This window comes from Trichoderma asperellum, chromosome 6 (genome assembly GCF_020647865.1).
Source record: "Trichoderma asperellum chromosome 6, complete sequence".
In the NCBI taxonomy this organism is placed as follows: domain Eukaryota; kingdom Fungi; phylum Ascomycota; class Sordariomycetes; order Hypocreales; family Hypocreaceae; genus Trichoderma; species Trichoderma asperellum.
Window position 1 is genome coordinate 1,896,491 of NC_089420.1, and position 26,803 is coordinate 1,923,293.

General features: G+C 46.7%; 9 protein-coding genes across 10 annotated transcripts; 5 read left to right on the forward strand and 4 right to left on the reverse strand.

The window, feature by feature from the left end:
• Positions 1-129: 129 nt before the first annotated feature.
• Positions 130-4,694, reverse strand: TrAFT101_010069 (uncharacterized protein; the record flags this gene model as incomplete). The annotated part of the gene is made up of 7 exons (XM_066128825.1): positions 130-658; positions 770-1,743; positions 1,857-2,169; positions 2,241-3,564; positions 3,642-3,859; positions 3,931-4,315; positions 4,401-4,694. The coding sequence occupies 7 exons, from the start codon at positions 4,692-4,694 to the stop codon at positions 381-383; spliced, it is 3,786 nt and encodes a 1,261-aa protein (XP_065984950.1). The 3' UTR covers positions 130-380.
• A 1,068-nt stretch (positions 4,695-5,762) lies between these two features.
• On the forward strand, positions 5,763-7,496 carry TrAFT101_010070 (uncharacterized protein). Its single transcript, XM_066128826.1, has 5 exons — positions 5,763-6,050; positions 6,106-6,396; positions 6,448-6,675; positions 6,724-6,760; positions 6,816-7,496. The coding sequence occupies exons 2-5, from the start codon at positions 6,368-6,370 to the stop codon at positions 7,458-7,460; spliced, it is 939 nt and encodes a 312-aa protein (XP_065984951.1). The 5' UTR covers positions 5,763-6,050; positions 6,106-6,367; the 3' UTR covers positions 7,461-7,496.
• A 1,892-nt stretch (positions 7,497-9,388) lies between these two features.
• On the forward strand, positions 9,389-11,252 carry TrAFT101_010071 (uncharacterized protein). The gene has a single exon (XM_024908027.2). The coding sequence runs from the start codon at positions 9,423-9,425 to the stop codon at positions 10,971-10,973; it is 1,551 nt and encodes a 516-aa protein (XP_024760987.1). The 5' UTR covers positions 9,389-9,422; the 3' UTR covers positions 10,974-11,252.
• A 445-nt stretch (positions 11,253-11,697) lies between these two features.
• TrAFT101_010072 (uncharacterized protein) lies at positions 11,698-11,850 on the forward strand (the record flags this gene model as incomplete). The annotated part of the gene is made up of 1 exon (XM_066128827.1): positions 11,698-11,850. The coding sequence occupies one exon, from the start codon at positions 11,698-11,700 to the stop codon at positions 11,848-11,850; it is 153 nt and encodes a 50-aa protein (XP_065984952.1).
• Positions 11,851-12,730: 880 nt separating this feature from the next.
• Positions 12,731-14,424, reverse strand: TrAFT101_010073 (uncharacterized protein). The gene is made up of 2 exons (XM_024908026.2): positions 14,146-14,424; positions 12,731-14,056 (listed from the first exon to the last, which is right to left on the reverse strand). Exons 1-2 carry the CDS (start codon positions 14,303-14,305, stop codon positions 12,948-12,950), a joined length of 1,269 nt encoding a protein of 422 aa, XP_024760986.1. The 5' UTR covers positions 14,306-14,424; the 3' UTR covers positions 12,731-12,947.
• Positions 14,425-14,618: 194 nt separating this feature from the next.
• TrAFT101_010074 (uncharacterized protein) lies at positions 14,619-16,108 on the forward strand. The gene is made up of 2 exons (XM_024909739.2): positions 14,619-15,210; positions 15,270-16,108. The coding sequence occupies exons 1-2, from the start codon at positions 14,807-14,809 to the stop codon at positions 15,859-15,861; spliced, it is 996 nt and encodes a 331-aa protein (XP_024760985.1). The 5' UTR covers positions 14,619-14,806; the 3' UTR covers positions 15,862-16,108.
• A 69-nt stretch (positions 16,109-16,177) lies between these two features.
• TrAFT101_010075 (uncharacterized protein) lies at positions 16,178-17,602 on the reverse strand. The gene has a single exon (XM_024902485.2). It carries the CDS (start codon positions 17,465-17,467, stop codon positions 16,322-16,324), a length of 1,146 nt encoding a protein of 381 aa, XP_024760984.2. The 5' UTR covers positions 17,468-17,602; the 3' UTR covers positions 16,178-16,321.
• A 902-nt stretch (positions 17,603-18,504) lies between these two features.
• Positions 18,505-25,244, reverse strand: TrAFT101_010077 (uncharacterized protein). Of its 2 annotated transcripts, XM_024901881.2 has the most exons (4): positions 24,329-25,244; positions 24,235-24,274; positions 21,426-24,182; positions 18,505-21,357 (listed from the first exon to the last, which is right to left on the reverse strand). In XM_024901881.2, exons 1-4 carry the CDS (start codon positions 24,934-24,936, stop codon positions 19,696-19,698), a joined length of 5,067 nt encoding a protein of 1,688 aa, XP_024760982.1. In that variant the 5' UTR covers positions 24,937-25,244; the 3' UTR covers positions 18,505-19,695. The 2 variants fall into 2 exon arrangements, with proteins under 2 accessions (XP_024760982.1, XP_065984953.1); XM_066128828.1 differs by having other exon boundaries at positions 21,426-24,274; positions 24,329-25,233.
• TrAFT101_010076 (uncharacterized protein) lies at positions 18,862-19,554 on the forward strand (the record flags this gene model as incomplete). Its single annotated transcript, XM_024906655.1, has 1 exon — positions 18,862-19,554. The coding sequence occupies one exon, from the start codon at positions 18,862-18,864 to the stop codon at positions 19,552-19,554; it is 693 nt and encodes a 230-aa protein (XP_024760983.1).
• Positions 25,245-26,803: the final 1,559 nt, after the last annotated feature.

Here is a 26,803-nt window from a genome sequence, read left to right on the forward strand (position 1 = left end):
GTAAGTGCTACATTGCCGCATTGTTCAGTGCAATCCTGGTTAAGTATGTGGTACTTTGTATGGCGAATATGCGGTTTCAATTGACTCTATTATAGGCTACGCCTAGACAATAGACAAGATTGTGAGAAGGATTTATGCTAACTTTTCGGCTCCGACTTAAGGCAAGCTTGTGATGCAAGGGCTATTAAATGATTGGTAATTTGATCCGTTGCTCAAACGCCAATATTAAACCTCCCCATATTACGTATGTTGCTCGCCTAGAAGCGGGGGCGTGGAAGGCTATCATGCGCGGTAGTCTTGTAGATAGATATGTAATCATAGTCTATCGTGCGGCTCCTATCTTGAAACGATTACATTTATACCTTTAATTGTGAATTAGGTTAGGTTCTATTGTGTTTCTGCGCCACAGCCAACGCAGAACGTATCGCTCCCTCTCCATCTCGGGCAATGACTTGATAAAAGTAGCTATTTTGCTGGCGTAGCAGGTCTTTCGGTGCGCCATCTTCAACGATCCGCCCAGAATCCACTGTGATAATGCGGTCCATCCATGAGAGAGTTGCAGCACGATGAGCAACAGACACTACGGTTGTCCCGGCAGGCAAGGCTTCCAGCGCCTCCTGAAGGGCTGCTTCGGCGGCGAAGTCGACGTTTGCCGACGCTATTACGGTCAATATCATGTCAGTCTTGCATTACTATGGCCAGTTTATCCATGGCCACGAGTGGGGAGAAGATAGAAAAGAGGGGCATAGCATTTCGGATCTTCACTCACCTTCATCAACCAGCAAAATGCGAGGCTCCATTAGTAGCACACGTGCTGCACAAAGCAATTGGCGCTGTCCAGCTGAGAGATCTAATGCCTCAGATATAAGCTCCCTCGATAAACCTTCGGCTGAACCAACTAGCGATGGGCTCAATTGGCATATCCTCAGTACTTCGAGAAGTTTCTCATTACTGTGGCGGCTAGCTGGGTCCAAGTTCTCGCGGATGGTGCCCTTGAACAATAGAGGCTGTTGTGACAGGGTGCACACGAGTTCGGTTCTGAGTTTGTGGGGGTCCATTTCTGAGATATCAGCATCTCCTATCATGATGCTGCCACTGGTTACATCCACGAGTCGTGCCAATGTAGATATCAGTGTCGACTTTCCGCTGCCTGTTCGGCCAATGATACCCACCCTTTCGCCTCGGGGCAGCTCTAGGTTGACACTATCTAAGGCCGGGTTCTGCCGTCCTCTATAAATAACGGAGACGTTCCTGTACTGGATTGAGTCGAAATCAGCCGGAGGCTTGGGTGCTGCATCATTTGAGTGGTTTGCCTCTCGCGGGATACCTTCGTAATAGGTCTTCAGTCGTTCAATCGAATTCATTTCGATCTGCAGTTGAGTAATAGCCCAGGTGAATAGATAAATGCTGCGAGAAATGGCTGTAGCATTGCTGAGGGCCAGACCCGCCTGTGTGCCGGAGAGACCCACGCTGCTATTTTCATCGGTATATACGACAAGCATCGCAGTGACTAAGAGAAGCAGCACCGTTGATAACTCGGCACGAAATGTTACCCAAGTGTCGAGGGACTTTCGACATATCACGGCCGACATGTAAGTATCAAGCGCTCGATCGTGCTTGTTGCTCATAAAGCCGCCTGCCCGGAAAGCCCGAATGGAGCTCATGCCTCGAAGTGCTTCACTGACGATGCTGAGTACCGGCGAATGCAAGATAGAAGCTGATCTTTGCACCTCCCTCGAAGCACTGTCATAACCCATCTGTTAGCAAGATGAGAATGGTGATGGTTTGAAACACCTACCCCCAGGCTTTGGAGGGACGTGATGTCATGGAACAAGTAGATAAGGTATTGAACATACACAGCGAATTGTAATTGATACCAGCTTGCAACCATTACAGACGGAATGGCAGCTAACAAGGTGATTGGAGCAGCGGCTGCCACAAGAGCAATTGCCGCAATCAGTGCACTTCCAGCAGCTATAAGACCATCAATAGCGTTCATGATAAGCACATCCATAGATGTAACGTCATGTGTGAACCTATTAAGAATCCGACCGACAGGCTGACGAGAAAAATATGCAATCGGAGCGCTAAGAATGTTGTCGACAATAGTGCTGTGGATGATGCGGCTCGCGCGAAGGCTTGAGAAGACCAACACAACGCCAAGAAGAGCTGAAAGCTAGTTAGTCTATGTAATTAAAAGAATCTGAAAGTCTAGAGACACCAGTATCATTATTACCTACCTGCAAGGAAGCCTGGCGAGACAGTCAAACCTATAAATCCACCAAGATACTGGCCGCCTTGTAGATGAAATGCATCGTCGATCCACCAGACGAACCAGTACGAAGACATTGTCTTAGCGGCTGTCAAAAGAGCAGCCAATACGCCGATCGATACGACATCGATGAAGCCGCCAGCACAGGCGGCATAGAATCTTAGAGTCGTGAAACTTACGGTGCCCTTGGCTCGATCTTCTTCTTCGAAAACGTCCTCATCTGTAGAAGACGACTCGCTCATACCAACTAATGTTGCTTCGAGAGGCTTTGTATCGTCAGATTCTAAATCTCCCTCGCTTTCATTGGTGGAATTGGAATCGCTCTCGGATACATTGGCGGCTTGAATATATTTCTCCCAAAGTTCGGATGTAATTACAAAGTCGCTGCTAGTACCGGCCCAGGCAACCTTACTATCTTCGATTACAATGACATTGTCGCATCTAGGGATAAAGGATTGGTGTAAGGTAACGAGGACCACAGTTTTCTCCAGAGCTCGGATAGTATCGAATAACAGTGCTCGTGTTTTGGCATCGACAGCAGCAAAAGGGTCATCAAGCAGTAGTATATCGGATTCCGAATAGAGAGCCCTGGCTAACGCAATGCGTGCTCGCTGACCACCGCTAAGATTGTTCCCCGACTCTCCGATATATGTGTTTTCTCCTGGGAAATCCTGATCCAAACCACATGCCTTCATGATGGTGCGGCAGCGAGTAGCATCAAAGGGGGCCGCAAACACAATGTTTTCCTGCAAAGTGCCGGAGAAAACCCAGGCGTCCTGGGCTGAGTAGGACACAGAGCCGTTAACGCTACATGATCCCGACGCCCTGGTCACATCCCCAAGAATGGCTCGCAAAAAGGTTGACTTTCCAGATCCAGTAGGACCCACGACGATTGTCAGCTGGCGGGAAGGGATGTCGAGGTTTCCTACCTCGAGACCAGCCGTGGCTGATGAGGAATTGGGATCAGAAATTGGATGCGAGAAGGTGGCCGCTTTGAAACTGACTAGTCCCCGTCTTTCACCGCTTGTATACTCAGTCAAGTCCGACTCGTCTGCTCTTAGGAATCCCTGTATTCTGCGAAAACTCGGCCAAGTGGCAAACTGTCTCGTAATGGCCAAAGAGGCGCTGGAGATAGGTTGATACAACATACCAAAATACGTCAATGCAGGGAATACGACGGCTGCTGTTAGCTGGTGGCCCATGAGGTAATAGGCCAGAAATGCCACACCAGCAGCAAAGCCACTCACAGCTTGGTTAACAGCTGTGAAGTAACCGAAGGAAAGAATGAGATACTAAGAATCGAATGCATCAGCGTGTCCCAGCCTCCAGCAACGACGTCCAGGAGCAATCGAAGGATACATATCCTTACCTTGCGCAGCGCTCCGGCCTGCTTGTCCCGAAACTGGTTAATCCGCTCTTTAAATACCGTTTCATAACCAAGGGCCTTGACACCACCGATGCCGTACAAAAGTTCTCGCAAAGCTCCCAATCGTCCGTCGTTAGTCGAGATATAAACCCTCTGGGCACTGCGCGTTCCTTTGTTGGCCCAAGACTGAGACACAAATATCACCAGCACGAGTGCAAATCCTGATGAAGAAAACCTTTAGCCATGGACGAGCAGCAGCAAGGTCATCAATGAAGAGTGAGATACAACTTACCAAAGAGTGCAGCTGGTCCCATGATGGTAACAGTAAGAACCGCAATGCCAATGATTTGCAAGGGCGCACTCCATATGTCATGAACCTTCAGCATATAGTACGCCAGGTTATCCGCGTCGCCAGAGCTCATGTTAACGATGCGTTCGGGGGGGTACTCAACGCGAGCTTCAGGGCATAAGTTGATGCTTTTCTCGAAAATGGCTGCCCGAAGCATCAGTTCCATCCACGCATAATGAACCCTGCACAATTGATCCTTTGCGCGACCAAATACTGTGGCGGCCAATGTCACAATCACTAGACCCCAGGCAAGCAGCGCATCATGGGGCCTCTCTAGGAGCTTATGGAGTAGTAGAGGCGAGCCTATGGTGGCGACGGCTGATATTGCCTAATCGTAACGTTAGCAATTCGGTTTCTTCAAACAGGACGTGAGGCTGCCCAGGCCAGTATCAACAAGACGAAGCTATACAAACCTCCAGCATGGCTCCACAGAAGAGCATGCCTCCTGTTTCCTTTTGCAGCAAGAACTTCAGTGCCGCTGCTGGGCGTTTCGCATATAGAGGCGCGGCTACAGTGCGTAAATGAGCCGAAGCACAAGAAAAGATGGGGAGCCATCCATCCTCCATGGTTTTTGCCTTGCATACTCGGGATACCAGCCGACCGATCCATAGCTGGACAGGAGAGATGCTATAAAGCAGCGGATCTGTAGCGACACTCTCGTCGGGCGCAGGACGCTGGCGATCCAACTCATCGCCCTGCGTCGCCATGATGAGAGATTTGAAACAAAACTTGGTGTTTACAGAAAGTCGATGGCATTGATGGTGTCGGAGCAGGCGAAGGGTGCTAAGCAGCTGATGCCTGGTGAAGCCGATTAAAAGGCTCGACTCCGAATATAAGGAACGCGTACTTGAGGAGGAAATGATGCGTGTGGCAAAATACAGGCTCCATATGAAAGACGCTTACAGATTATATATATATCTTGTGCTGTTGGCACCCAAACCTATCTTGAGCAGAACCAACAAAGGTTCATAGTGGGCCGCATCGGGATCCTAAAATTGGGGCAGTTTACTACAAAAGGACCTGCCAGGGTAACCCCTGAACAGCGACTCCGCGCTATAAAGGCACGAATCCTGAGGGTCCAGCCACTTAGACGCCTTCCTAAGAGCGCCTAGGGGCAACTTACCTTATACTACGAGCCAGTACTATCTGAAGTGTATTCTATGATCAGTATCACATGCAGCAGATAGTCATCATGCAGTGTTCAATATCAGCCATTCTAAGCCTTCCATTTCATTTCGAAGTATATACGCATATATGTAGCGATGCTTGTAATGATTATGCCACTATAGATCTGCCAAGATCCGACTAGACGACAGCTTGTATGACCACAAGTAGAGCGTCATAAAACAACTCTTGCCGAGTCTTGGATTACCTGAAGAATTAAAGAAGCCACATGGGCCTTGAGTTTCTGAAAGATTTAATTAGCATATGTTCAAGAGTATTAAATAACAGCCTAGCTCTATCTTGGAATCCCGTCATTGGGAACTATTTCAGTAAACGTTCATGCCTAGAATGGTAATAAAAGTTGCTACCTCGAGACAACCAAATAACTCTCAGAGATCTTAAATAACATCTATTAAGATAAGAATAGATTAGTATAATATACGTATTTCTCTCAGGACAGTCAGATTAAACTGAAAGTAGGAAAATACATGCTACCCGGGAGGAACGATTTCGCCATTCGTGTAAACCTCGGATGTGTGTATTCATGTAAATGGCTGGTAGGTATCACTAAGTCGGGTCAACTTTTTACGCGGCATTCATAAACTTTACGTTCATCCTGTTATCTTCTCTCCGATCATCTATATCTTTTTCAAATCATTCACCTGTTTTAATTTTTCGTCCTGAACTCGATTTATACTTGCGGTGCCTGCTTTGCAGCTGTCATTATCTGAGCCCTTATGCCAAGGCTTCTGACTCACCCCAAAGAATAGTGGAAGGCATCAAACAAACACTATGGAAACCATAAAGACTGTTATGCAACGAAGCCATGTAAAGTCGAAAAACGGGTGCCAGGCATGTAAACGAAAGCGTGTTAAGTGCGATGAGTTTCGGCCAACGTGGTTGGTTATCTCTTCTGAATGTGTAGACATTAGATCTACTAATGCAACTCCGTAGTCGCAAATGCCTACTTACTGGATCAGAGTGTCAATACTATAGACCACATGCAGTAGAGGCTTCTGATGCACTCGAACCCTTGTGTTGGCCCGCACACATTGAGCAATCTTGTATGCAATGGAAGGAAACCGGATATCCTCCATTTCCCACGTTAAAGATCGCTACATCTTTAGGTTGGCACACCATGCCTCTGGCTGAGCTGTGATATCTTTACCAGACAGGTTTAGCGGTCAGTGTGCTTGACATTAGTGGCACTAGTGATATGTGTCTCTTGTTGGGCGAATTTCGAACGTACGTCTCATCGTTAGGATTGCTGAGACTTATATTGATCAAGCTATATAGGATGTCTCAGCTCGCAACTTCATTCAGCTTTGTAGCTCATATGCTAGCAGCGGCTTCTGCAGAGCGCCTTGCAATACGAGCCAAATCACACCAGGCATCTGTAGATGCCTATCGCTATCACACTCTTGCTCTTAGTGGGCTCAGACAAGCAATGCAGTCTTTTTCAAAAAGCAATGCGGATGCAATTCTAGCTGCGGCACTGGGCTGTTCATATCAGATGCCAGACTGGTGTGTAGCTCCCATGGAACCTAGTTTACATTGCTAATTGAATTGTAGCCGTTCATTAATGGCGATCGTAGACTGCATTTCTCAGGTGATTCGGCCGCCCCCTTGCCGGTATATCCCTCGGGAGTCTCACGATCTAGTAGGCGGCATACCAGATGCGTACTTGGTTCAAAGAATCCGTATTCTATTCCCTATTTGAGTACGATCTCCGCTACAAAACTGAAGAAACAGGGAGTACCCCATCTCACAAGCCGAATCGAATTGCGGAGAATAAAATCCGGGACGCCTTCGCTACACAGCTGTTTGTTGAAGGTATTAATGCAATGAATCGACTGACTATATGTTTCAAACAGAATCAAAGCATCGCAGCCGTAACTCGACAGCTCCGAGATGTCCTGACAATTACTCATGAGGGGTGTCAAACGGACATCCCAGCTAAGGAGCAATATCGTTTAATCTACCCGTTTACGGCGTGGTTCACAAAAAACTCGGCTGCATCATTTATAGATCTCAGTAATGGAGATCCACTCTTATTTCTTTTTCTGGCGCATATGTATGCGGTTGTTGTCACTCTGGTCGTGGCGTTGCCTGAGATTGACTATCCTTTTTTTGCCTCAATGCGCCTAAAAGGAATCCTCGCGATTTACAACAAGATGGAAAGAGGGTCTTGGTTCACATGTGCTGCTTGCCATGCATTCCACAGCTTCGATCAAATGATGTATTTCCCGCTTCGGACTGTAGAGGTGTACCAGATACTTGGACCATACATAAAAGACGGTAATATATAGACAGGCAGTTTTCCTCTAATATCTACTGAATGCAAGTACAAGCTACTAGCCATTAGGCTTTGATTCAAGGTCGAGTTATAATCCTGCATCCCATGTGCTTGCATAGTTAGGTTTCGCACCTCCCTTTATATATGTATATCTCTACCCACGTAGTAGTTCTCATAAAAGAAGTCGATTTATCATGATGAAATATGCCGCCACTGCTAAAATTCGAAACACTCTCGTTAATTTCCGTAACACTAGTTATGATATTATACTATATAAGTCTATCCTAAATATTATTGGAGTCCTTTGCTTTTCGCCTTTCTGCTCTGCATGATCTGGTGGAATACTGTATACCCCTGCCGTCTACTTCATAGACGCACCCAGAACCGACGACTGTGGGGGTGGCGTCCAGCCTCGGAACAATAATCCCTCGCCAAAATCGTCTACGTAATAACACAGATCATCTTTTGGGCGTTAACCTTGAATAGCAGTTTTACGATAATGTCTCAAAAACAAGGTGTGAGCGACCACCAACCTGCATCAAGCCAACATCACTCGAATGCAGCTTGCAGTGCTTTTAGCAAACTAGCCCGTCCTGGTGAGGATTGGACAAAGCTTTCGGACCTTGCAGTCCGTCGGAGAGTTTAGAATCGAATTGCTCAAAGAAATTACCGTTGCGTCATTAAGCAGTGGCTATGTAAAGATCTAGATACAGTATGTGTGCTGATGCAAAAAGCTCATAGGTAAGAAAATGAAAGAAGAAAAGGAGAATCTGGACAGTTGTAACCTTTCGTATTCCGGAGAAGGCGCCCAGAACAGTTTCTCTGGTGGTAGTAAAAATATTTCATCTTCCACTAATACGCGGGATCAGTGAGGCGGCCACTTTTAGTCCCATCACTTTGCAATCACACACACTCTATCAATGATGCGCTGCACCATTGCACAGGATACATATATTTACTCCTTTTTCTTCCGCCTCTAAAACCGCTTATTTGACGTGCAAGATCAATGTTACGCCAGATATCCCACAACGGTCGAGAGATATTACCTGATTGATCATCGAGATTAACTGAGCACGCCATCTGTTGGAGTTTGATCATTAAAAAAAGCGGTCTTGATTCCAAGCTGCCCCTTCATTCGATTTCTATGGCAGTAGCATCGCCTGTGCACAAGAAAGATATCCTCGCTGATAAAGTGTAATGGAAACCTACTTGCCTGTCAGCATTACATGCGAAGAATGTCACTCGAAATTCGCTTTGACGGAGAGATAATTACGCTGCCCAAGACCAGGTTGAAAAATCTAGCATCCATACTAAATAGTCTTGATGGATGGGTAGGAGATTGACGTTCTGCGGCATGGAATTGTTCAGCCGGTGTGCAGCATTAATTTGTCTAGCGGTATTAAATGTCCCCTTATCGCAAATCTCATTACAATTATCACACGAGTCACATTCTCTAACCGCACAATAGCCACTTCATTCTCAACTCGCGTGCTTTTAACTACACTGTGTATTAGATGTTGAATTTTTGCGATTTGGCGATGGAGAATACCTATCCTCTAAATATGTGGCTGGACCTCTGAAGCTACAGAAGCCACATGTAGATTACTGCATGGTATACATTTTTCTAGCATATGATTATTCTGTGTATAATTAGGGGCTAAATAATGTAGAAAAAAGACGCGCGCTACTTGAGATATTCACAAATTGCAAGCTGAATAATAGAGAGATAGGTGATATCCAAGGGTCTTGAAGTAAATGTTCCTTCAATAAATTCAGCGCCGTGTGACTCAGCCGGCCAGCAATAATTTGCCATACCCTTTTAGGTCGGAGAAAAATACTGTGCGATTTCCCAAGCACAATGCACTGTGCAACTTGGCCGTATTAAAGGATACTTAAACCTAGGTAGTTGCCGTACAGGATTTTGAGGAAGAGAGCAACGAGAAGAAGATAGCTTGCAACATCTTAAACACGCATTATGGGGGCAGAGATTTTAGAAACAAACCTGCTGCACCCGCCCTCCCGGCCACCATCGGCAGTCTCGACCGTATTGTCCATTCTTGATGCTACCGTCGTTCGATTCGCTCCTACAGGAGCCATCTGGATCTTCGACCATGATGAACCAGCAGATATAGTTGGACACCTCAAAGCCTCCTTCATCAAGACACTCGAAGCTTTCCCACACTGGGCGGGCCAGCTTCAATGGGCGCCATTCCGCGAGAACGGCTCCCACGGAGAGCGTTTCCATCGGCCGATGATTACCTACGGCCTAGATTCAGATCCTGGTGTGGAATGGAACGTTGTTCAACTGGATTCTTCCCCGGCATCAGTGGCCCCAGAACCCGCCATACGTGCTTCCAATGAATTGTGGATAGCGAGCTTTCCTCAATCAGATCTCATGATGTCGTCAACAAGCCTAGCTCTATATGATCTCGAGACATTCCAAGGCCTGCCGAGTATGATTGTGCAGGTCACTCTTCTGGGCACCGGTGGCTTCGCTGTGGCTGTTAAGATGGCCCATCCGTTAGGCGATGCCCATTCTCTCGTGCTTTTCATGCGTCGATGGGCGTCCATCTGCCGCGATGAGTTTACGAAGCAAGACCTTACCAAAGATCTGGAGTATCCTATCTTTGAGCCCAGCTGGCTAGATTCTAGAGCCGCCGGTGACATCGATGCTCATGATGGTGATCCAGAACTGGTCTCAACGGCTCGCTCTCTCCCTCTGCTTCGGCATGACTGGTGGGATACGACTGCCGGACATCCAGCAACATTAAGCCAGTCAACGATAAACTCCAAGCCAAAAGATGCTGTGCTGTTACAAAAGGCCCTGATATCGCCTGCGTATCCACCTCCGTGGGAGAGCTGGCATATTTCTAATTCCGTTACAACCAGTATCATTCACTTTACAGGAGACGAGATGGAGCGACTGAAAAAGTCAGCTACTGGGACCACGGCCAGGGTCTCACGCCTCGATGCTTTGCTGGCTCATGTCTGGACAGGCATCAATCGGGCTCGCTTACCATTACTGGGGAATGACGATGAAGTCTTCTTGGACTTTACTCTAGGAGTCCGCGCTCGAGTTTCGCCGCGCCTCCCAGACACCTTTGTCGGTTCACCTTTGGTGCTGACACATATCAGCACTCCTGTTTGCAACGTCGCAGCTTCAGACACCAAGATTGAATCTATAGCCTCACAGATCCGCACATGCCTTGATCGGTTCACACCTGAGGCTGTAGCGGCTATACTTCATGACGAAGCCCATGAAGTCGCGCCTCAGCGTCTTTGGAGAGCATTTCTCGGTAGGAAGCACACTCTTGTCACTTCGTGGACCCGACTTGGGGTTTATGATATTGACTTTGTGGGAAGAGGCTTGCGTCCACGCTATGTGCATGCCATCATGGTCGCTATGGATGGTCTATTGTGTGCGATGGATAGCGGGCTGCTCGATGGAGGCGTGGACATCTCGTTATGCCTAGAGTCAGAAACATTGGAGAGGTTGCTGAAAGATGGCAAGTTGCGAGAATTTTAGACTGCATTGGAATATCTGGAGCGAGCCGTCAAGTACCCAACAGTGAAATTGGATCATGTTTACCCATACTATCATATGGAGCATTTTCTATTATTTTCTTCATGGTAGCTAAGCTGTTCGCGTTTTGGGCTTGGAAATATAGTGGCCCAGATCTAGCAATATGAACTCGACTTACACAGCATGTTGGCTCTGGCGCCTTCATTCCTGCGACTGTCTAATAATTGTTTTATTATAATGAAAAATTCATACACTGCGATAGCTTTTCTGGACGACTTCGCGCGACTCAATCTCAATTGGCCAGAATAACTTGAGCTTCTCTTTTGCATTCGGTGCAGATAACACATCATTACCAGCCGTATACTCAATCCAGTATACGATGAGTTGATTCATGGCTTAATATGCGATAAATAATAATCTTATTATTAATTAAACATAAGACAAATTAATTCTTAGAAACCAACATAAAGACAAAGTATGCGATAGAGCCCAATCCTTTCGTCACTGGGGGAAATGCGTGGAAATGTTGTATTTCGTATCAGTCCTGTCTTGATGAGTTAAATGCAGTCAAAGCCTCAACATATAATTGCCCATAGCGGAATTATAAGTCGGCAATAGCTGCTATTCATTTGTCTTGCTACAACCCAATAACAGCTGTTTCTATTGAGCTAACTTCAAGCGACGCGCCAAACTGTCCCTATCCACCGTCCCATTCAGGGAAGGAATCATGCACAACATCCTCCTCGCTGGTGCCTCCGGCTACCTTGGCGGGAGCATCCTGGCTCAACTACATAACTTCATCGATGACAGCATGGAACTCCCAGCCTATGACACAATCTACGCACTCGTTCGCAGCGATGCCCAAGCCCAGGCCGTCTAGGGCCATGGTGCCGAACCCGCGTCGCTTGACCCGGGTAATGAAGCCGCTATTGAGAGCTTCATCTTGGACCGGAAGGTGTCAATCGTTATTTGGTTTATAGACGTGGTGAATGCCGAGAAGCAGACGCTGTTTATCCGAGCGCTTGCGAAGCTACGGCAGCAAATCGGTCAGGATGTTAATTTTTTGCAAGTAGGTAATAGCTCTCACTGCAGATGGACAAAGGTGAAAGCTGGGATCTAGTATACGTGTACTCGTATATCGGCAATGCTATGTGGAAAATCTCGTTCAGACAAAGGACAAAGAAAGATATAAGAAGGAAGCTCAGATTTCACAGAACCAATTTGAAGCTACCCAGAACGACAGAGGAGAGCCAAATACTTATTGGCGTAACTAATCTGGGTGAACATTCTCTTACTCTTGGTACAACGATATCGCCCCAGCCCCAAGGCTTATTTTAGATTGGAACTCCACGTGAAGGCTACGGACTTTATGAACGCCCATTACGAAGCTCCGAGATAGAGATTATGATTACAAGAGAATGCAAGAGTACGGACACGAAAGGACTAGTAGATCAAAGAAGAAGAAGAAATTCATTCTTGATTTAAGTTTGCTCAACAGAAATGTATGTCAAAATGTATTGCTTGACTCGGGCGCATATGACAAGAAAAAGTTGAGTACTCAGGGCCCCATCACGCCCTCCTCTGAGGCTCTAGTATAGATATAAAAGATTGTGCCTGCATTACTCGATTAAAGTCTAAGGCGCTCGCCTCCACCGAGACAGTCGATGCCCTTTTGGCTTTGATGATTTACGATTTGCAGTCGGCGTGTTGACGAGTCTCTAATACAACTTAGCTTCTGTGAGATACAATGACATGGGCACCACGGCCTTGCTTTCACTAGCCATTGTTACTGGTGAATAAGTAGAGGCAATGAAGATTGCCGTTTTCATTATATGCTCGTTATATACAATGCTATATTATATCCAAATTGACGCCCTTTTCCCCCTCCATCGCATTGAGGCATCGCATTGAGGCACACGGAACCGCAGAAATAAAAGAAAAAGAAAATAATACAAACAGCGGGGTATCCCACCGCACCTATGGCTTCAAAGTCTCATTCCACGGCTGCCAATACTGGTTCGTCCAAGTAGGCATGCACCTCACCATGTCTGGCGGGTCAAGCCGCCAATCTATTTTATCGTCTGCAGCATCTTGCTTCGACACCAAGTCAGATGTATAACCCTTGGATTCCTTGATCTTCTTTGCTTTTTCCACAGAGTACTCGAGGTTCACGGACGGAACGACGGCGATTTTGCGATAACCTTTGAACCAGAGGTCTTTGCAGAACAACTGTGGCTCGCCTTGTCTGCATTCGCCGGCGGATTCATTCGCTGCCCTGAATTGTACCGTCTTTTCCAGAACGGGCTGGGCTGTGAATGCCGTAGCGCCGTTCCAGCAAGAAAACACTTGAAAGGGGCGATTCCTGGAGAAGCGATCTCGAGTCTCGTCAGCGTTCCAGAAGAGATTCCATGCCGAGTCCCAATTCCCGTCTGGAGGGATTTCAAAGAAGGAATCGCCATTGATTGTGCGGCCAATCCACACATCGTAAAAGGTGGGGTGTTCGCCAGCATATGTCCAGTCCATGGCGCATGTCATATCAGCACCGAGGGCCCTTTTTTGATGGACAAGCTCGAGGATGTCCTCGGGACATGCGGATACATCGTTGAGGAAAATAACGGTTGTGCTGCTTGTCACCTTGTCGTGCAAGTCGAACAGCGGCGCCAATGCCCTGTTTCGAAGCTGTGCAAGGCGCCCCACGCGATCATCCTTGCTCGGATCGATCGTAGATGACTCAAAATAATATGTGACTCCTATATTCTCGAGCGCTGGCCGCAGAGCAGCAAGCACATCAGCGGTACCATCTGGAGAGTTGCCTTCAACTATAGACAGTACGCATTGCGTTCGACCGAGAAAGCGAATTGCCTCGACAATGCTGCCTATCAGCCGGGGTAGCAAAGGCAAGTTTTGTCGCAGGTTGAGGGCGAAGAAGTATTGAATAGCTGGGTCGGAGGGGTCTTTGCTCTTGAGCGCGCTGTATCGCGTAGTGCTGTTGAGTGAGGGGCATCTTAGGTTTGGTAACGTTGAGGGACGTGTCGTCAGGATCGCATCGAGATATTGGGTGATGTTGGCGGCCGGCAAGATGGCACCTAGAAGGATTGACGTGGTCAGCAAGGACTTGTTGTGTTTACGAAGAGAAAGCGACATCCAAAGGGAGAGTCAAGAGGAGAGCACCAACCATCAACGACAGGCTTTATCTCAGGTATCTTTAAGAGTCCATCATCAGCGTCATGCAGAAACAGAGGCCGCGCAAATCGATCTCGCCCCATAAACAGAGTTGTTGCGACGATGAAGCCCACGATCAGGGGAGCGGCCAACGCCAACAATCTCCTACGCATCTTGGGAGTCGACAATCATGCAGCATGCCAAAAAGCGCATCTTGGGCCGCATTATGAAGCACAGCAAGAGGATGCAAAGGCTATATTAAGGGGCCTCTGTAGCCGCTGGCCGCTGGCTGGTGGTTGGTCGTTGGTTACATTGGCGTCATCCTGCCGCTGACCAGGCTGACCGGAATTGCGGGTCAAACAAGCGAAGCGCCCAACCGGCTGGTGCCGAGCCGCCGTGGGGCAGCCAACAATTGGTTCAATCGTGCCACTGCTGGCGATTGAATAACCGCCAGGCTCAAATCTGGAACCAACAGTCTTCTGAAAGCACAGCCTTGCCCCGAGATATTTTTGGTTCTTTTTGGGGCCCGACAAGATGCTATTTGTACGGCTGCGCAATGGGGGCGGCCTGGTCATGGATCGACGCGTTCACTTCCTCTCGCTCAACGGACTTTGCTTCCACTTTGTCTTGCAGATCGCCCAGAATCCTCACGATACATGCCCGGTGTATGAGACATGAGAGTCCCTACTGCATATGCGACGAGGCTACTCGCCGTTCTCCTCTTCTTCTCCCTCATTAGCATCGTGAGAGCGCAGAACCTCCGTTTTCCACAGCCCACTCCAAGAGCACGGCTACCGCAACGCAATGTCCATCACAATGGAACAGAGTTCGATAAACGGGCTGATATTCAGACAGGAATGTCTAATTGCGGCTTTCTAAATGGCGACCCCAAGAAGATGCGCACTGCCAACCCAGGATTCGATTGTCGAGTTGACACCATGAACGGCCTCTGGGGCTTCTGTCCAGTCACTGTGATATCAGCTACCGACTGCGGCTTCGCTGGAAGCTGTGTCGACCAAGGATCGTGCTCGAGTGGATGCGGGAATACCGATCAAACACAGCAGACTACATTTACTTGGTATGTATAGTAGCGGATTCCCTTTGAGCTGAGCGGATGCTGATGACTTAGCTCTGTAGTGGACCGAAACAATTCTGCTCTACCGTCCTCTTGACATTTGGAGTTGACCAATCATACTCTTATATTGCCTGTGGCCGGAACCCCACGACGGAGCACTATCTCATTTCTCCCACCTCTGATTTGAGTTCAACCACCATGCAGTCATCTTTAACAACGACGACGAGCACGAAACTATCGTCCACGACTGGGGTTTCATCATCATTCAAATCAACAGATGCATCTCCCGGCAGTACATCCGGGTCAACAACGCCCTCAACAACCGAGGCGTCTGCAAAGGAAACCGCTAGTGGCGGTGGTGGCTCCAACACTGGTGCTTCTTCCACGAACAATACGGGAGCAATCATCGGTGGTGTCATTGGCGGAATCGCTCTGCTGTGTTTCTCCAGCATTGCTGCCATCTTCCTTTTGCGAAGGAATCGACCACGTCGCCGCCAGACGCTAATGAAGGGCGCACAAAGAAATACTCATCAGTCTTGGTATGATCTGAGTCCCAAAACCAAGCATCGTTTCACGGGCGGCTGGGGACCTAGAGAATTACCAGGCACGACATACGAAAGAACTAATGAGCATCCGATAGAACTACCCAGCTAATATCCTCAAACGCCTATTTATGCAAAGTCAAATCTACATGGGGTTGCTAGAACATGTTTCAGGGACGTCGCGTTTGATACGGGACTCAATGTACAATGCTATGGAGGAGATAGACATCGGGGGTGGATGTAATGGGATGGCACGGTCACAGATTTTTCACATCATATATAACTTCTCAATTTAGGTGGCGTAACTCTTAGAAAGCGAATAGCGAATCTCGTATTTTTCTTAATTCCAACTGCATGTCTCGCGTGTGCCATTAAGCTAATATGTCTACCCTTTAACCACTATTTCTTACGTTCAAGAACATACAATAGAGGGGACAAATGTTTTTATATTGCAGCTACAAATAATCTTACAATACTTTTAATACATATAGTGCACTTAGTAGCAATTGCACTTTAAAATACTAAAAGCACGTTAATCGCTCCCAGGAAAGCCCATGTACGTCCATGACTACCTATTGAGCTGAAGCCTCATTCCTAGAGCACTCTCGTAGTATCCAACTCTCTATCACCGTCTCTGACAAACTCGCTCTTTTTTGCGCCCACCAATGCTCAGTTGGAGGAACAAGAATCCTTACAGCGCGGTAAAAGTGATACAATAAGACCATTGCGTGAAGGTCTCCATGTCTCACCATCGAGACAAACTGCTGGTCACACAGAAGAGGGAAGATGAGAAGATACCGGGAAATGTTTTTTGTCAACTCGGAGCTCAGAGCCTCGAATTCTCCATCTCGTGCCTCTGGGAGAAAAGACGATATGAGGCAAATGCGGTCCACAATGCCATAATAACCTTGCAAAGAGTAGCCTGCTTCTTTGGACATGGAGGGGCCTATTTCTGCTAGTTTTGGAACCTCCACAGCCAACGAGCTTTCTGGGGCAAGGTCGGAATTGCGAATAAAGGGGAGAGGAATGGAAAGGAGAGAAGGGCTGATAGGGCGGTCATATGAAAAGAACCGCCTGAAGTTCTCAAACGACTCTTTACTTAGCTTTGCAGCGTTGACTAGGACAGTCCGAGAGCTGTATCTAATGTGTGGTAGGAATGGGGACGGCTTATGGAAGGAGAGGGGAACACAACTCAAGAATACGTGCAAAACACCGAGGCTATGTTTGAAGATGTGGTCTTTGAGTGGATCATAAGACATGGTCCCGTCAGGCTCAAGCACCGCAAATTCGACATTGGACCACATCTCCACGACTAATAGTATGGTCGTGGTCAGGAATGCATCAATGTTAGATGGCGTGAATTCAACAGAAAGCTCGTTACGGTAGAGGTTTAATGTCCTTATCAAATGAGTGGTTGCTGCTGTGGCATACCTTTGCTCATTGGGAAAGAGAAACGACAGATGCCTCGCCGACTCACAGAGTATGGCATGCATCAGAGTCGGGAAGCTGAATGATAACTGCAGCGCATAATCCCAGGCTTCCGGGCTAAAGACAAGTGTTGGGACCGTCTTGTGTTGGAAGTGGTGAAAGAGTTCCATGTGTAGCAAATTCACTGCTCCATCTGCTTCATTCAGTGCCAGTCCGTATTGCTGTGAGACGCTTCGAGGCACCCGCTCAACGCTCTCTCGGTATTCAGCAGCCTCTCTCCTGCGGCTCATAGCCCTAAAGCTGCAAGACTCCTGTCGGCGGCTGCATGCTGAGCATTCCGGGACTCTCTCGTCGCACTTGTACGATTGCCGAAGGTTAACATTCGCAGACCAGGGTCGATATAAGCGGTGGAGTTTGAAAGCCAATAGACGAAGGACCAACCTTTACTCGTCGTTTCCTGCATTGGAGGCATCCGCGCTTGGATTTATGATGCGGCCTCTTTTGTCTGAATGGATCCACTACCAAGGTGGCTGGGATCCTGCATAACGCTTGTTCTGAGCTGGGGGTCACGACAAAGACATTGGTGCAATCAGACAGCGACGGAGGGGCCCTCTTTTGTGCGTCATGGAATGATGGACCAGACGAAGGGATGCCGCACGTTGACACCGGTTCCATCGTAAGAAAGCAGCGCACACGACCTTTTGGTGACGCAGGGTACATGTATTGCAGATGCAGATTTACGCGCAGCCCATCGTGTTTACGGATTCGGTGCTCGGGATATTGAGGCGCTCCACCGGGCCAGGCACACATCAATTCGGACACTAAACCTTACAAGATTAAACGAGCCGGATCTGGCATGCGGGAACAGATGGGTCCCGGCAATTATGGGGCAATCCCAATACTTCGACTCGGACGTTGAAGCAACTTGCCGAGAACGTGTCCGAACCAGCTGTTGATTCGTCAACTGGGAAAGACTACCCTTGTTAACTTAGGGTGCTCGTTTGATCAAAAAAAGTTGAACGAGCGGTAAGCGAACAAGATCGTTGTTTTGCAAAAAAGGTTGACCCCGTTCTAAGAGCTGTGGCTATGTCCGTTTCAGTGTCCGAAAAACACCGAAAGACGTCGGATATAGTCTCGGAAAATTCTAACCTCAACTACGCACATACGTTATTTTATTAAATAGTATACTCGCAGATAAGTGAACAAATCCGTGTTCTTGAGTAAAGATATAATGGTTTAGTGGCTCGGTGGTCATTGGGTTGACTAGTAACGCAGGATTTAACTCGGTTTAGTTATGTTGGTAGACGGGTGCACATGTAGACAATCCCAGAGTTATACTGTTTGAGATTAACGATTGTGGGTTAGCCTAAATCCTTGTACAGGGCTATCTAGTCAGTGAACTGTATCCATTGAGCGATAGAGTGATCACCAAATGGATCACAGTGGCCGCAAGAATAGCTGCCTATCATATTTCGTCACCCGAAACATACCTCCTGACATCCGTCAATGCCACATATACTCATTGTGGCCCATCGGTACTTTAAGGAGTCCGAAATAAGTATATATATGTGTGATGGATCGCTTGGTCCTGTCCAGATTCTCATCACGCTCACTGCCACCACCACCACCATCATCATTAAGCACTTCCCCAGTTTACAGCTCATAACAACTACATCACTTCAACATGGACTTCAAAACATCAGAAATGGAGGCCATTATGAACTTTGAAAACTTTCGCTTGGCCACAAGCTTCGACAACCAAGCCCAATCTGCCTTCCTTCGCCCCAATCCCAGGCTCGAGCAATGCCTGGCCAACTCAACAGCCAAAGGTCTTCCGCCCATCAGCGTCCTCCCTATGGCCGGCCAACATCTATCCATTCTCGCTCAGATCATAGGAGCCAAATCGGTTCTCGAGATTGGTACGCTAGGGGGCTACTCGTCCATCTGGTTTGCGGAAGCAGGCGCCAAGGTGACCAGTATCGAAATTGACCCAAAACATCGAGACGTGGCGTTGGAGAATGTGAAGGGCCTCGATGCAGAAGTTATACTCGGAGCGGCGCTGGATGTCTTGCCGAAACTTGCAGAGGAAGGGAAGCAGTTTGACATGGTGTTTATCGACGCGGCCTTTGAGGACCAGTGGGAACACTTCGACTGGGCTGTTAAGTTGACGCGTCCAAATGGATGTATCTTCCTAGACGATGTGATCCCCACAATGATCAAGGACGGACAGACTAAGGAGGGAGGCGAGACTATCTTGACAAAGATTGGAAGAGACCCCAGGGTCCAGGCCACGTTGATGCCCACAGTATCTTGCCACCCAATGGTGCCTACGCCTGTGTTCACTGGATTCGTCCTGGCTGTTGTCAAAGTCCACTAATACCAATGATATCTAGCAGAAATGTATTAGCTTCATAAAATTGTACCACTCATAGTCTTTATCCTTATTGTAGTTCCAGCAGACACAACTATCCATGTAGTAGAATGTAAACACCAGAGCTATCTTCATTGCGCACGTTCATCAATGCCTCATGGGTGCCAAACTATCTTCTGTGTTTCGCCTCCTTATCGAAACTTTCCCATCAGGCCCGTCAGACACCTTGAAGGCTTCGTTCATTTGACGCTGCCAACCGGATATATTCTTTATTTTGCTTCCCACTCGAGTCTTAAAATCTGTTTTCTGAGTTGCGTTATGGTCTGTTGTTGTAGCCAGATTCCACTCTTTCCGTCTTGTCTCAAGCGATGTCCGGCCATCCATTTCGTGAAATGCTGGTGACGGATATTGGTGGCTTCGGCCTTGCAATTTTGGAATCATCCAGTCACGAATTTCTTCACCTTTGTAGCCGTAAACAAATGCTAGCGATAGGACTCCTAACGTTAGTGGTATTCCAGTTATCCAGAAGATCCCCTGGTTCCAGTCCGAATCCCTCACGTCTACCGTATTCATGCCAAGGAAACTTGAAACAAATGATAATGGCAAGAAAAACAGCGTAACGACGGTGAAAACTCTAATCGCTTTTCCATGGTCTTCTTCCATGATTTCAATCGTTTGCTTCACTTGATCTTTCAGAATCCACAGCCGTGTCGCTAAATTGTCAATCTCTCGCCGTCTTTCTACGAGTTGGTGTAATTGATCATTACCATATTGGACTTCCACTCGGAATTCTCTGAATCGCGTCTCTGTAGTGTAACGAGAAGTGAGAGGGTCGATAAGAGTGAGAGCATTATAGAGGCAGCTTTCCTGGCTACCTAACAATTTATCCAATGCTTGAAGCTCTTCTTCGAGACCATGAATATCCAAGAAGACTCGTTTTCGAGGTCGGTTATTCGCTTGGAAATGAAGTCTAGATGTGTAGTCTTTATAAAGCTGCAAAAGTGCATCTTTTACACGAGAGCGACCCATGACAGATGGCTGCAAAAGAGGTCTCTGTATCCCTGACATGAGTGCTAAAGCAAGAAATTGGACTCGGACAGTCTCAGCCTCAAGCATCTCAGAATGTGATTCGATACCAGACAGAAAGATGTCTTTCTTGGCACTTTCTAGACGGTCTATGATGCGTTCGTTCGCATCCATTTCTAGCGAAAAAAGTTCTTCAATCTTTCGATCAATACGCTGAATCAATGAAAAATTCTCAAGTGAACTTCCGCTGATTAAGCTTCGCCGCCGATTAATAAGAGACAGCTGCTTGGAGCGAAAGACAAACATTTTGACAATTTGTTGAAACGCATGAGTAATATTCATCGGTAATGGAGGTGTTGATATTGCATCGCTTGCTGAGGAATCTCTTATCGTCATATTGTGTAGCTCCCTCACATAGTTGCTGAAATAGGAAAGCTCCTCGATGAAGTCTTCCATAATCCCAAGGAGTCCATCACGGGAACTTCGCATCGGGTATCCATCGTGCCAAATACGATGAAGCCATACATAGCAAGGATCGTCATATGGTCGCTCGGAATTAGTATGCTTGCATTCAATATGCTTTTCATGTAAATGGTTCAGAGCATCCATGGCCGATTGGTAAGGCTTTGCAGCCTTGCAATCTCCGCAAAATAAATAGTGTATCTTTCCCGAGGTAAGCTTTTGTCTTTGGAGATCCATTTTCTTGACTTGACTTGAGAAATTACGTATGATATACGTGCACTCAGAGTCACTTCTTCTTTGGTTCTCTTCCCAAAGTAGTTGCTGTTGTTGATGACATGGCATCAGCATTGACTGTTTGATACATAGGCGAGGGTAAGGGGGTTGCTTACCAGACACATAATATCTACACAGCCCCAAAGTCGTTTTAATAGGGTATGTATCACAGAGCCGCCAGTATCTGGTATAAATGACCATATAATCTGCTGGCTTATCTCAATCAGTTGTTTCGCGAGTGCTTTATCATGGCTTATGAGGCCTAGAGCTTGCGTTTGGCTAACGTTTGTTTGCTCTTGTGCACCTCGGTCTAGCGATTCGTTTGTCAAACTAGGCACCTTGTCTTTACTATCTGTTCCCGGAGCTTCATTTTTGCTTTCTAGATCATCGTCCAAATAGGAGCTGAGCGCTTCCACGCTTTCGGTGTTATTCTCATCGCCCCCTTTGTTCATCCTTGCAGCTTGGTTTTTAGATGAACGGAAGGCGAACATGTTGCCTGTCCTTATATCAATTGTTCCTTGACCAGCAAGTCTATTCACCTGACTGGATTCATCCAGTACAATTCTCGGGCCCAAACCAGGCTCGTGAAGGGACTCCTGCCTCGATAAGACATCATTCATAGTCAGCTCTGGTACTTTCGAATAGTATCTGCCAATTGGATCTCCAGAAATTCGTTCATCGATTTGATCAAGAAGCTTAATCAAGGCTTGCTCCGGAGTGTCATGAGACGAGCATGTACTTGTCACACTGTTTTGTTTCCAGAAAAAGAATGGCACAGCTGTTTGTATAGGCAGCGCGTCTACCTTGGTTGCAGTTGAACTTCCAAAAGGGGACATCTCTGCATTGTCCTTGTCGCTCGAGTGCCACTCCTGGGGTTGAAAGCGCACCCCAGGGCGCGACGAAGATTCATGAGCTAAACCTGCATTTTCCCGTCTCCAAGCGGGTTGTCTCCGTCTACGACTCCTTCCACGTGAATAGAGGGAATCGTCTGTCGAGTTTGAGAGAGAATCATCTGTCGAATTTGAGAGGTAGGAGGATCGGGAGCGATACTTCCCATGTGAAAATTCTCGAACAACCTTGGTACTATTCCGAAAGATATATCTTTTCTCTGGTGACCTTTCTTGATTGCCAAAGTTAGGTAAATTATCTGCAGCGGGATCATGTTCGTCTTTTAGCACCGCATAATCTTCCAAGTTGAACTCGGTACTGTTGTTAGGTAAAATAACCTCAGTCGAATCATCATATATGCGTCTAATTATCTCGACCTCATCAGAAGACTCAGATCCATCTTCTACCTGGACTTTTTTGTACATTGTAGTTGGTGTATTTGATTGGGTTGCGGAAGTATCTTTGCATTCATTTAGCCCGTCATCGCTCATTCGAGTACCAACATTGTTGGCAGAACTAGCCGTATCTTTTATTATTGGCCCATCTGAAGCTTCTTCTTTCAATGTCCTGTTTTGTTCATCATCAATGTAGAAAAAGCTGCCTTCGAGGCTTATGGCTTTTTCTCTCTGTTCTTCACTGTCCCTTGCAGGAGCCTGTTGTTCGTGCGTCAAGGGATGGTCTTGTATTGACAAAGGTCCTGCAAGGCGGATACCCTCATCAGTATCACCTAATGGAGGTAGCTGTTGGTGTTTCGGAAGTTGAGCTATATTTCGCAGAGAAGAATCGCCTTCATCTCTTACGCCTTCAGAATTACTGTCAAAGTCTTGAGAATTGCGCGGAATAGGGCGTATTTTCTCAGTCCCAGGGTAATCTTCGTCACTGCTGTCTAGAGTTATTATTGTGGGAGAAGGATGTGGATAGAGACTTTGTGTATCGGTTTTTGAGGAAAATTCTGCTTGCGCCTCGAGTTGTTGGTCTTTCATCTTAGCTAGCTGGTTATGCCATTGACCATCCATCAAAAACCCTAAGTACCTGGGTCGTCCTGGAGTTGAGGCCCTTTTGGATTTAGCTATCCTTTCGCTAGAGGATGAATCTCCATTATACCTATCCACATGGTAGCGTGATACGCTTGTTTTTGAGCTGTGGCGATTGTCGCGGTGTGCGTAATCGAGCAATAAAAGTCTTCTAATGCCCGAGCGACTGCTTCTTCGACTAGACACACTTGATGAGCGCGATGCTGATGTCTTTCTTTCGACAAGATAAAACTTGAGAAGCGTTGTTCTTGTCCCTTTTGCGAGTTCCGCCCATCGTTCCATCGTTACAACTTCGTCTGTCTGGTCGACTAGCTCATAGTCCATGATGCTGATGAGATTGCCGTGAACAGTAAGTATAACATGCCGAAAGAAATCTACCCATGGAGTCTTCGATGATATACTCATGCTGTGCTGGTAGCCATTCATATCGACAATCTCGATCCTAAGTGGTTGCCTGAAGTAGTCGGTGCGTTTCCCGATCATGTCTCCAAGCAAATCATCCGCAGGGCGGTCCGACAGAGTGATCAAGATATCCGAACCTATCATGAGGCACCACAACTGATTGACAAACAAGGTATCATTTGGTTGACTACTGGCCGGCATTTTGTGAATAACTTGATTCTTGCCCCGGCTTGTGACAACATCAAATCCGTAAAGATTCTGAAGCAGAGTTCGAGGATAGAAATCGTCCCTTTCACGGGATCCATGATTGTTTCTTGATGAAGCCAACTCTACATATGGGAAAGCCACAAAAACAACGGGTTCCGTGACCACAAAATCGTGTGAGTCATGAAGGACTTGGCGGGTGCCAGTAAATCGCAAAACCGAGCCTGGTTCGATATATGCACCATTTTCAGATTCCCGGAGAAATGACTTTTCGACAGCTTCAAGGAGTAGAATAGCAACTCTTCGAATATCTGCATTAATTATTGGACAATCCATGACGAGTTTCTACATCATCGTTAGTCAGTGCCATGATATATCATGGTTCAACTCATCCTACTTCCAAGACTTTAATACTCATTGAATGCCTTTGAACATGTCTAACAAAGAGGTCAGCTTTCGGAAAGGTCTTTATAGACAGTATAGATACCTACAGCCACTTCGCCTGTACTGAGGCTAGATCTTCATTGTCCCTGATTGGGCCTTGTGGGCAGAAAAGTGTAGTTTTTCCTTGTCCCATCTCACCAATGGAATATTTTATAGAGTAAATCGATTGAAGAGTTGTCGTACCAATCTTTTTGTCATAACCCTTTTCTACCTTCCAAGCTGAGTTTAAGTCTGTTGGGTTTGTGTAAAGCATGCTTTGTTCGTTGTTGGTCGGAAGAGTCACCGTCCACGACAGGCCAGCCTCCTCAACTTCTCCAGCTTTTGTGCCGTCATTCTCAATCCCTTCAACGAAACTAGGTATACTACTAGCATTTTTCTCCACATTGTAACTGCCAATAGTCGGGGATAACGGGCGCGATGAAGTGTTCAGAATGTCGTAAGACCCTGTGGCGGATTGGGGCTCCCCCAATGCTGTATGCACTGGTACGGGTTCTCCTCCATAAGAAATATCAAATTTGTCTTCATTTCTTTGAATAACTCTGCGAGACGGATGAAATATCCTTTCTGGGCTCAGTTGTCCACTTGAGAAATCTCTGTATCTCCGGGGCGGGGCATCGTCACTATATCGACGACGCGTAGAAGGCGAATACCCCATTATCTAGTTCTTTTCATTCCGCACGTCATATTGTAAGGTAAGGAAATTGCCGGTCTTAGTTTCGCATAAAGGATTCTGAGTCCAAATCTGTGGATTTTCCCTGCGCCCGGATATGCACAATAGAAAGCAAAATCGCGGTGTGCCTTGGTTGGATTCCAAGCAACAGGGATTATAGAAGAGACCTCCCCACTCTCAAAATGTCCTTATGTATTGGCCAAACCCTGGTTCAGCAGGTAGATTTTGGCCTAGTATTAATCCCACTTAGTATTACTACTTTGGTAGCAGTGACTGCGATGCTGGTTTGGTGCTTGACAACTGAGCGGGGATGATAGTCGTCGATAGAAATCCTTGGAGGGTTTATTACTAGGCTGTCCAGGGTTGTTGAACACGTGAGAGCATGCACGTATACATACAGCACATAGCTGTATGAAACGGAGATCGACTCAAACATAAGCGCAAGCTGCTCGCTATGGTATATTTTACTTGACAATTTTTAACCGCGCAGTAATTGTTTTCCTCTGATATAACGGAGGACAGCAATTCTGAAGATGGTGAATGATATGCAAAAAATTTACCCGCTCGCGATTCGATGACCAGCATTTCGGTGTCGGTATGCTGGGATAAAAATCATCAAAGAGGAGGTTGCGCAGTGCATCGAGTGAAATTTGCTACAACAAGCTGGTTGTAATTTCAAGCTTGGTTGGATTGAAGCCAGAAAGAACAGCGAAGATCGAATATATGTCGATAAAAGGAAAATATAAACGGAAAAACTTGTTTCAAGGCGAAGGGCCACAGTTCCAAACTAATTTCATTTGCACCCATCAAAGAATACACCTCGCGAGATGTTTCCTTCACTCACAGGAACTCTGCATTGTATATCCATAATATCCCTGATATATACCAACTCGGGCCCATAGATGAACCTTTTTATGAACTAGGCGATTCAACGTCCCAGTCTAACGATACTCTACGAAGACCTCAGACCCAGGCGTTGGAATTATCCCCGATTCATCTACTAAGTGTGCTCTAAGCCGCGCTTCCCGTTAGCTCTCGCACTGCCTTGAGCACCATGAACAGGGTTGTAAATTCGTCACTAAATTAAATATTATCAAGGAATTTCTTAGTAACCAGTCGTTAGTACTAAATTAGTTTTCGTTTCTTAAGTGCCCTGAAGAAAACGAAACGAAACGAAACGAAACAACATTTGTTTCGTTACTAACCTAATAAAATTCGTTTTTAGTAACGAAACGGAAAACTACCAGCGAATTTTACAACACTGGCGATGAAGCAAATGAATCACCAAAGACGGTGTTCATGCCAAGGCTACTTAAAGACGCAGATATATGCCCAGAGTCATAAGATCTTGTCGCTCCCCATAAGTATCGACCAACTTGCTGCGCTGCAAATGATAGTTCTGTGCTCTAGGGTATGGATTAGGAGACATTTCAGTGTGTAGAATTATTATTCTTAGAAAAGAATATCACATATAACATGATGTTTCTCTCTTCCAATTCTGCAATCCAGCATTTCCGTATCTATTTCAGTACATTCCAGTAATCAAATTCCGAAGAACAACCAATCCGTAGGTAATGGCGCAATTAGCTTTTGTCATGAATATTGGTACTCTTTTCATCTGCATGTGCTTACTGTTGACATGGCTAACAGGTGGCTATAGAGTGGCGCTCAGGCATGTTGACGGAAAGAACGGCTCGTCAGCTTTTGGTACAGGTCCTTCAGCCTGTTGTATTTGACTATGCGGAGCCCGAATACGATGTATATCTGCCCAAATTTGCGCCATACAATTTGAAGGCGGTACCTTCGGATTATTCATCGAGATTGGGGGCCGCACGCAGTACTCGAAAGAATT

What these genes read in the sequence shown, in the direction of transcription:
- TrAFT101_010070 (XM_066128826.1), top strand. Translation starts at nt 6,368, where the DNA reads ATGTGTCTCTTGTTGGGCGAATTTCGAAC. An exon ending in TTGTTGGGCGAATTTCGAAC is followed by an intron (nt 6,397 to 6,447) that starts GTACGTCTCATC and finishes CAAGCTATATAG; the next exon opens with GATGTCTCAGCTCGCAACTT. An exon ending in TCGTAGACTGCATTTCTCAG is followed by an intron (nt 6,761 to 6,815) that starts GTGATTCGGCCG and finishes ACGATCTAGTAG; the next exon opens with GCGGCATACCAGATGCGTAC.
- TrAFT101_010071 (XM_024908027.2), top strand. Translation starts at nt 9,423, where the DNA reads ATGGGGGCAGAGATTTTAGAAACAAACCTGCTGCACCCGCCCTCCCGG.
- TrAFT101_010073 (XM_024908026.2), bottom strand. Translation starts at nt 14,305, where the DNA reads ATGCGTAGGAGATTGTTGGCGTTGGCCGCTCCCCTGATCGTGGGCTTC. An exon ending in GATAAAGCCTGTCGTTGATG is followed by an intron (nt 14,057 to 14,145) that starts GTTGGTGCTCTC and finishes CAATCCTTCTAG; the next exon opens with GTGCCATCTTGCCGGCCGCC.
- TrAFT101_010074 (XM_024909739.2), top strand. Translation starts at nt 14,807, where the DNA reads ATGAGAGTCCCTACTGCATATGCGACGAGGCTACTCGCCGTTCTCCTC. An exon ending in CAGCAGACTACATTTACTTG is followed by an intron (nt 15,211 to 15,269) that starts GTATGTATAGTA and finishes TTAGCTCTGTAG; the next exon opens with TGGACCGAAACAATTCTGCT.
- TrAFT101_010075 (XM_024902485.2), bottom strand. Translation starts at nt 17,467, where the DNA reads ATGAGCCGCAGGAGAGAGGCTGCTGAATACCGAGAGAGCGTTGAGCGG.
- TrAFT101_010077 (XM_024901881.2), bottom strand. Translation starts at nt 24,936, where the DNA reads ATGGGGTATTCGCCTTCTACGCGTCGTCGATATAGTGACGATGCCCCG. An exon ending in TCAGTACAGGCGAAGTGGCT is followed by an intron (nt 24,275 to 24,328) that starts GTAGGTATCTAT and finishes CCTCTTTGTTAG; the next exon opens with ACATGTTCAAAGGCATTCAA. An exon ending in GTGTAGATATTATGTGTCTG is followed by an intron (nt 21,358 to 21,425) that starts GTAAGCAACCCC and finishes CATCAACAACAG; the next exon opens with CAACTACTTTGGGAAGAGAA.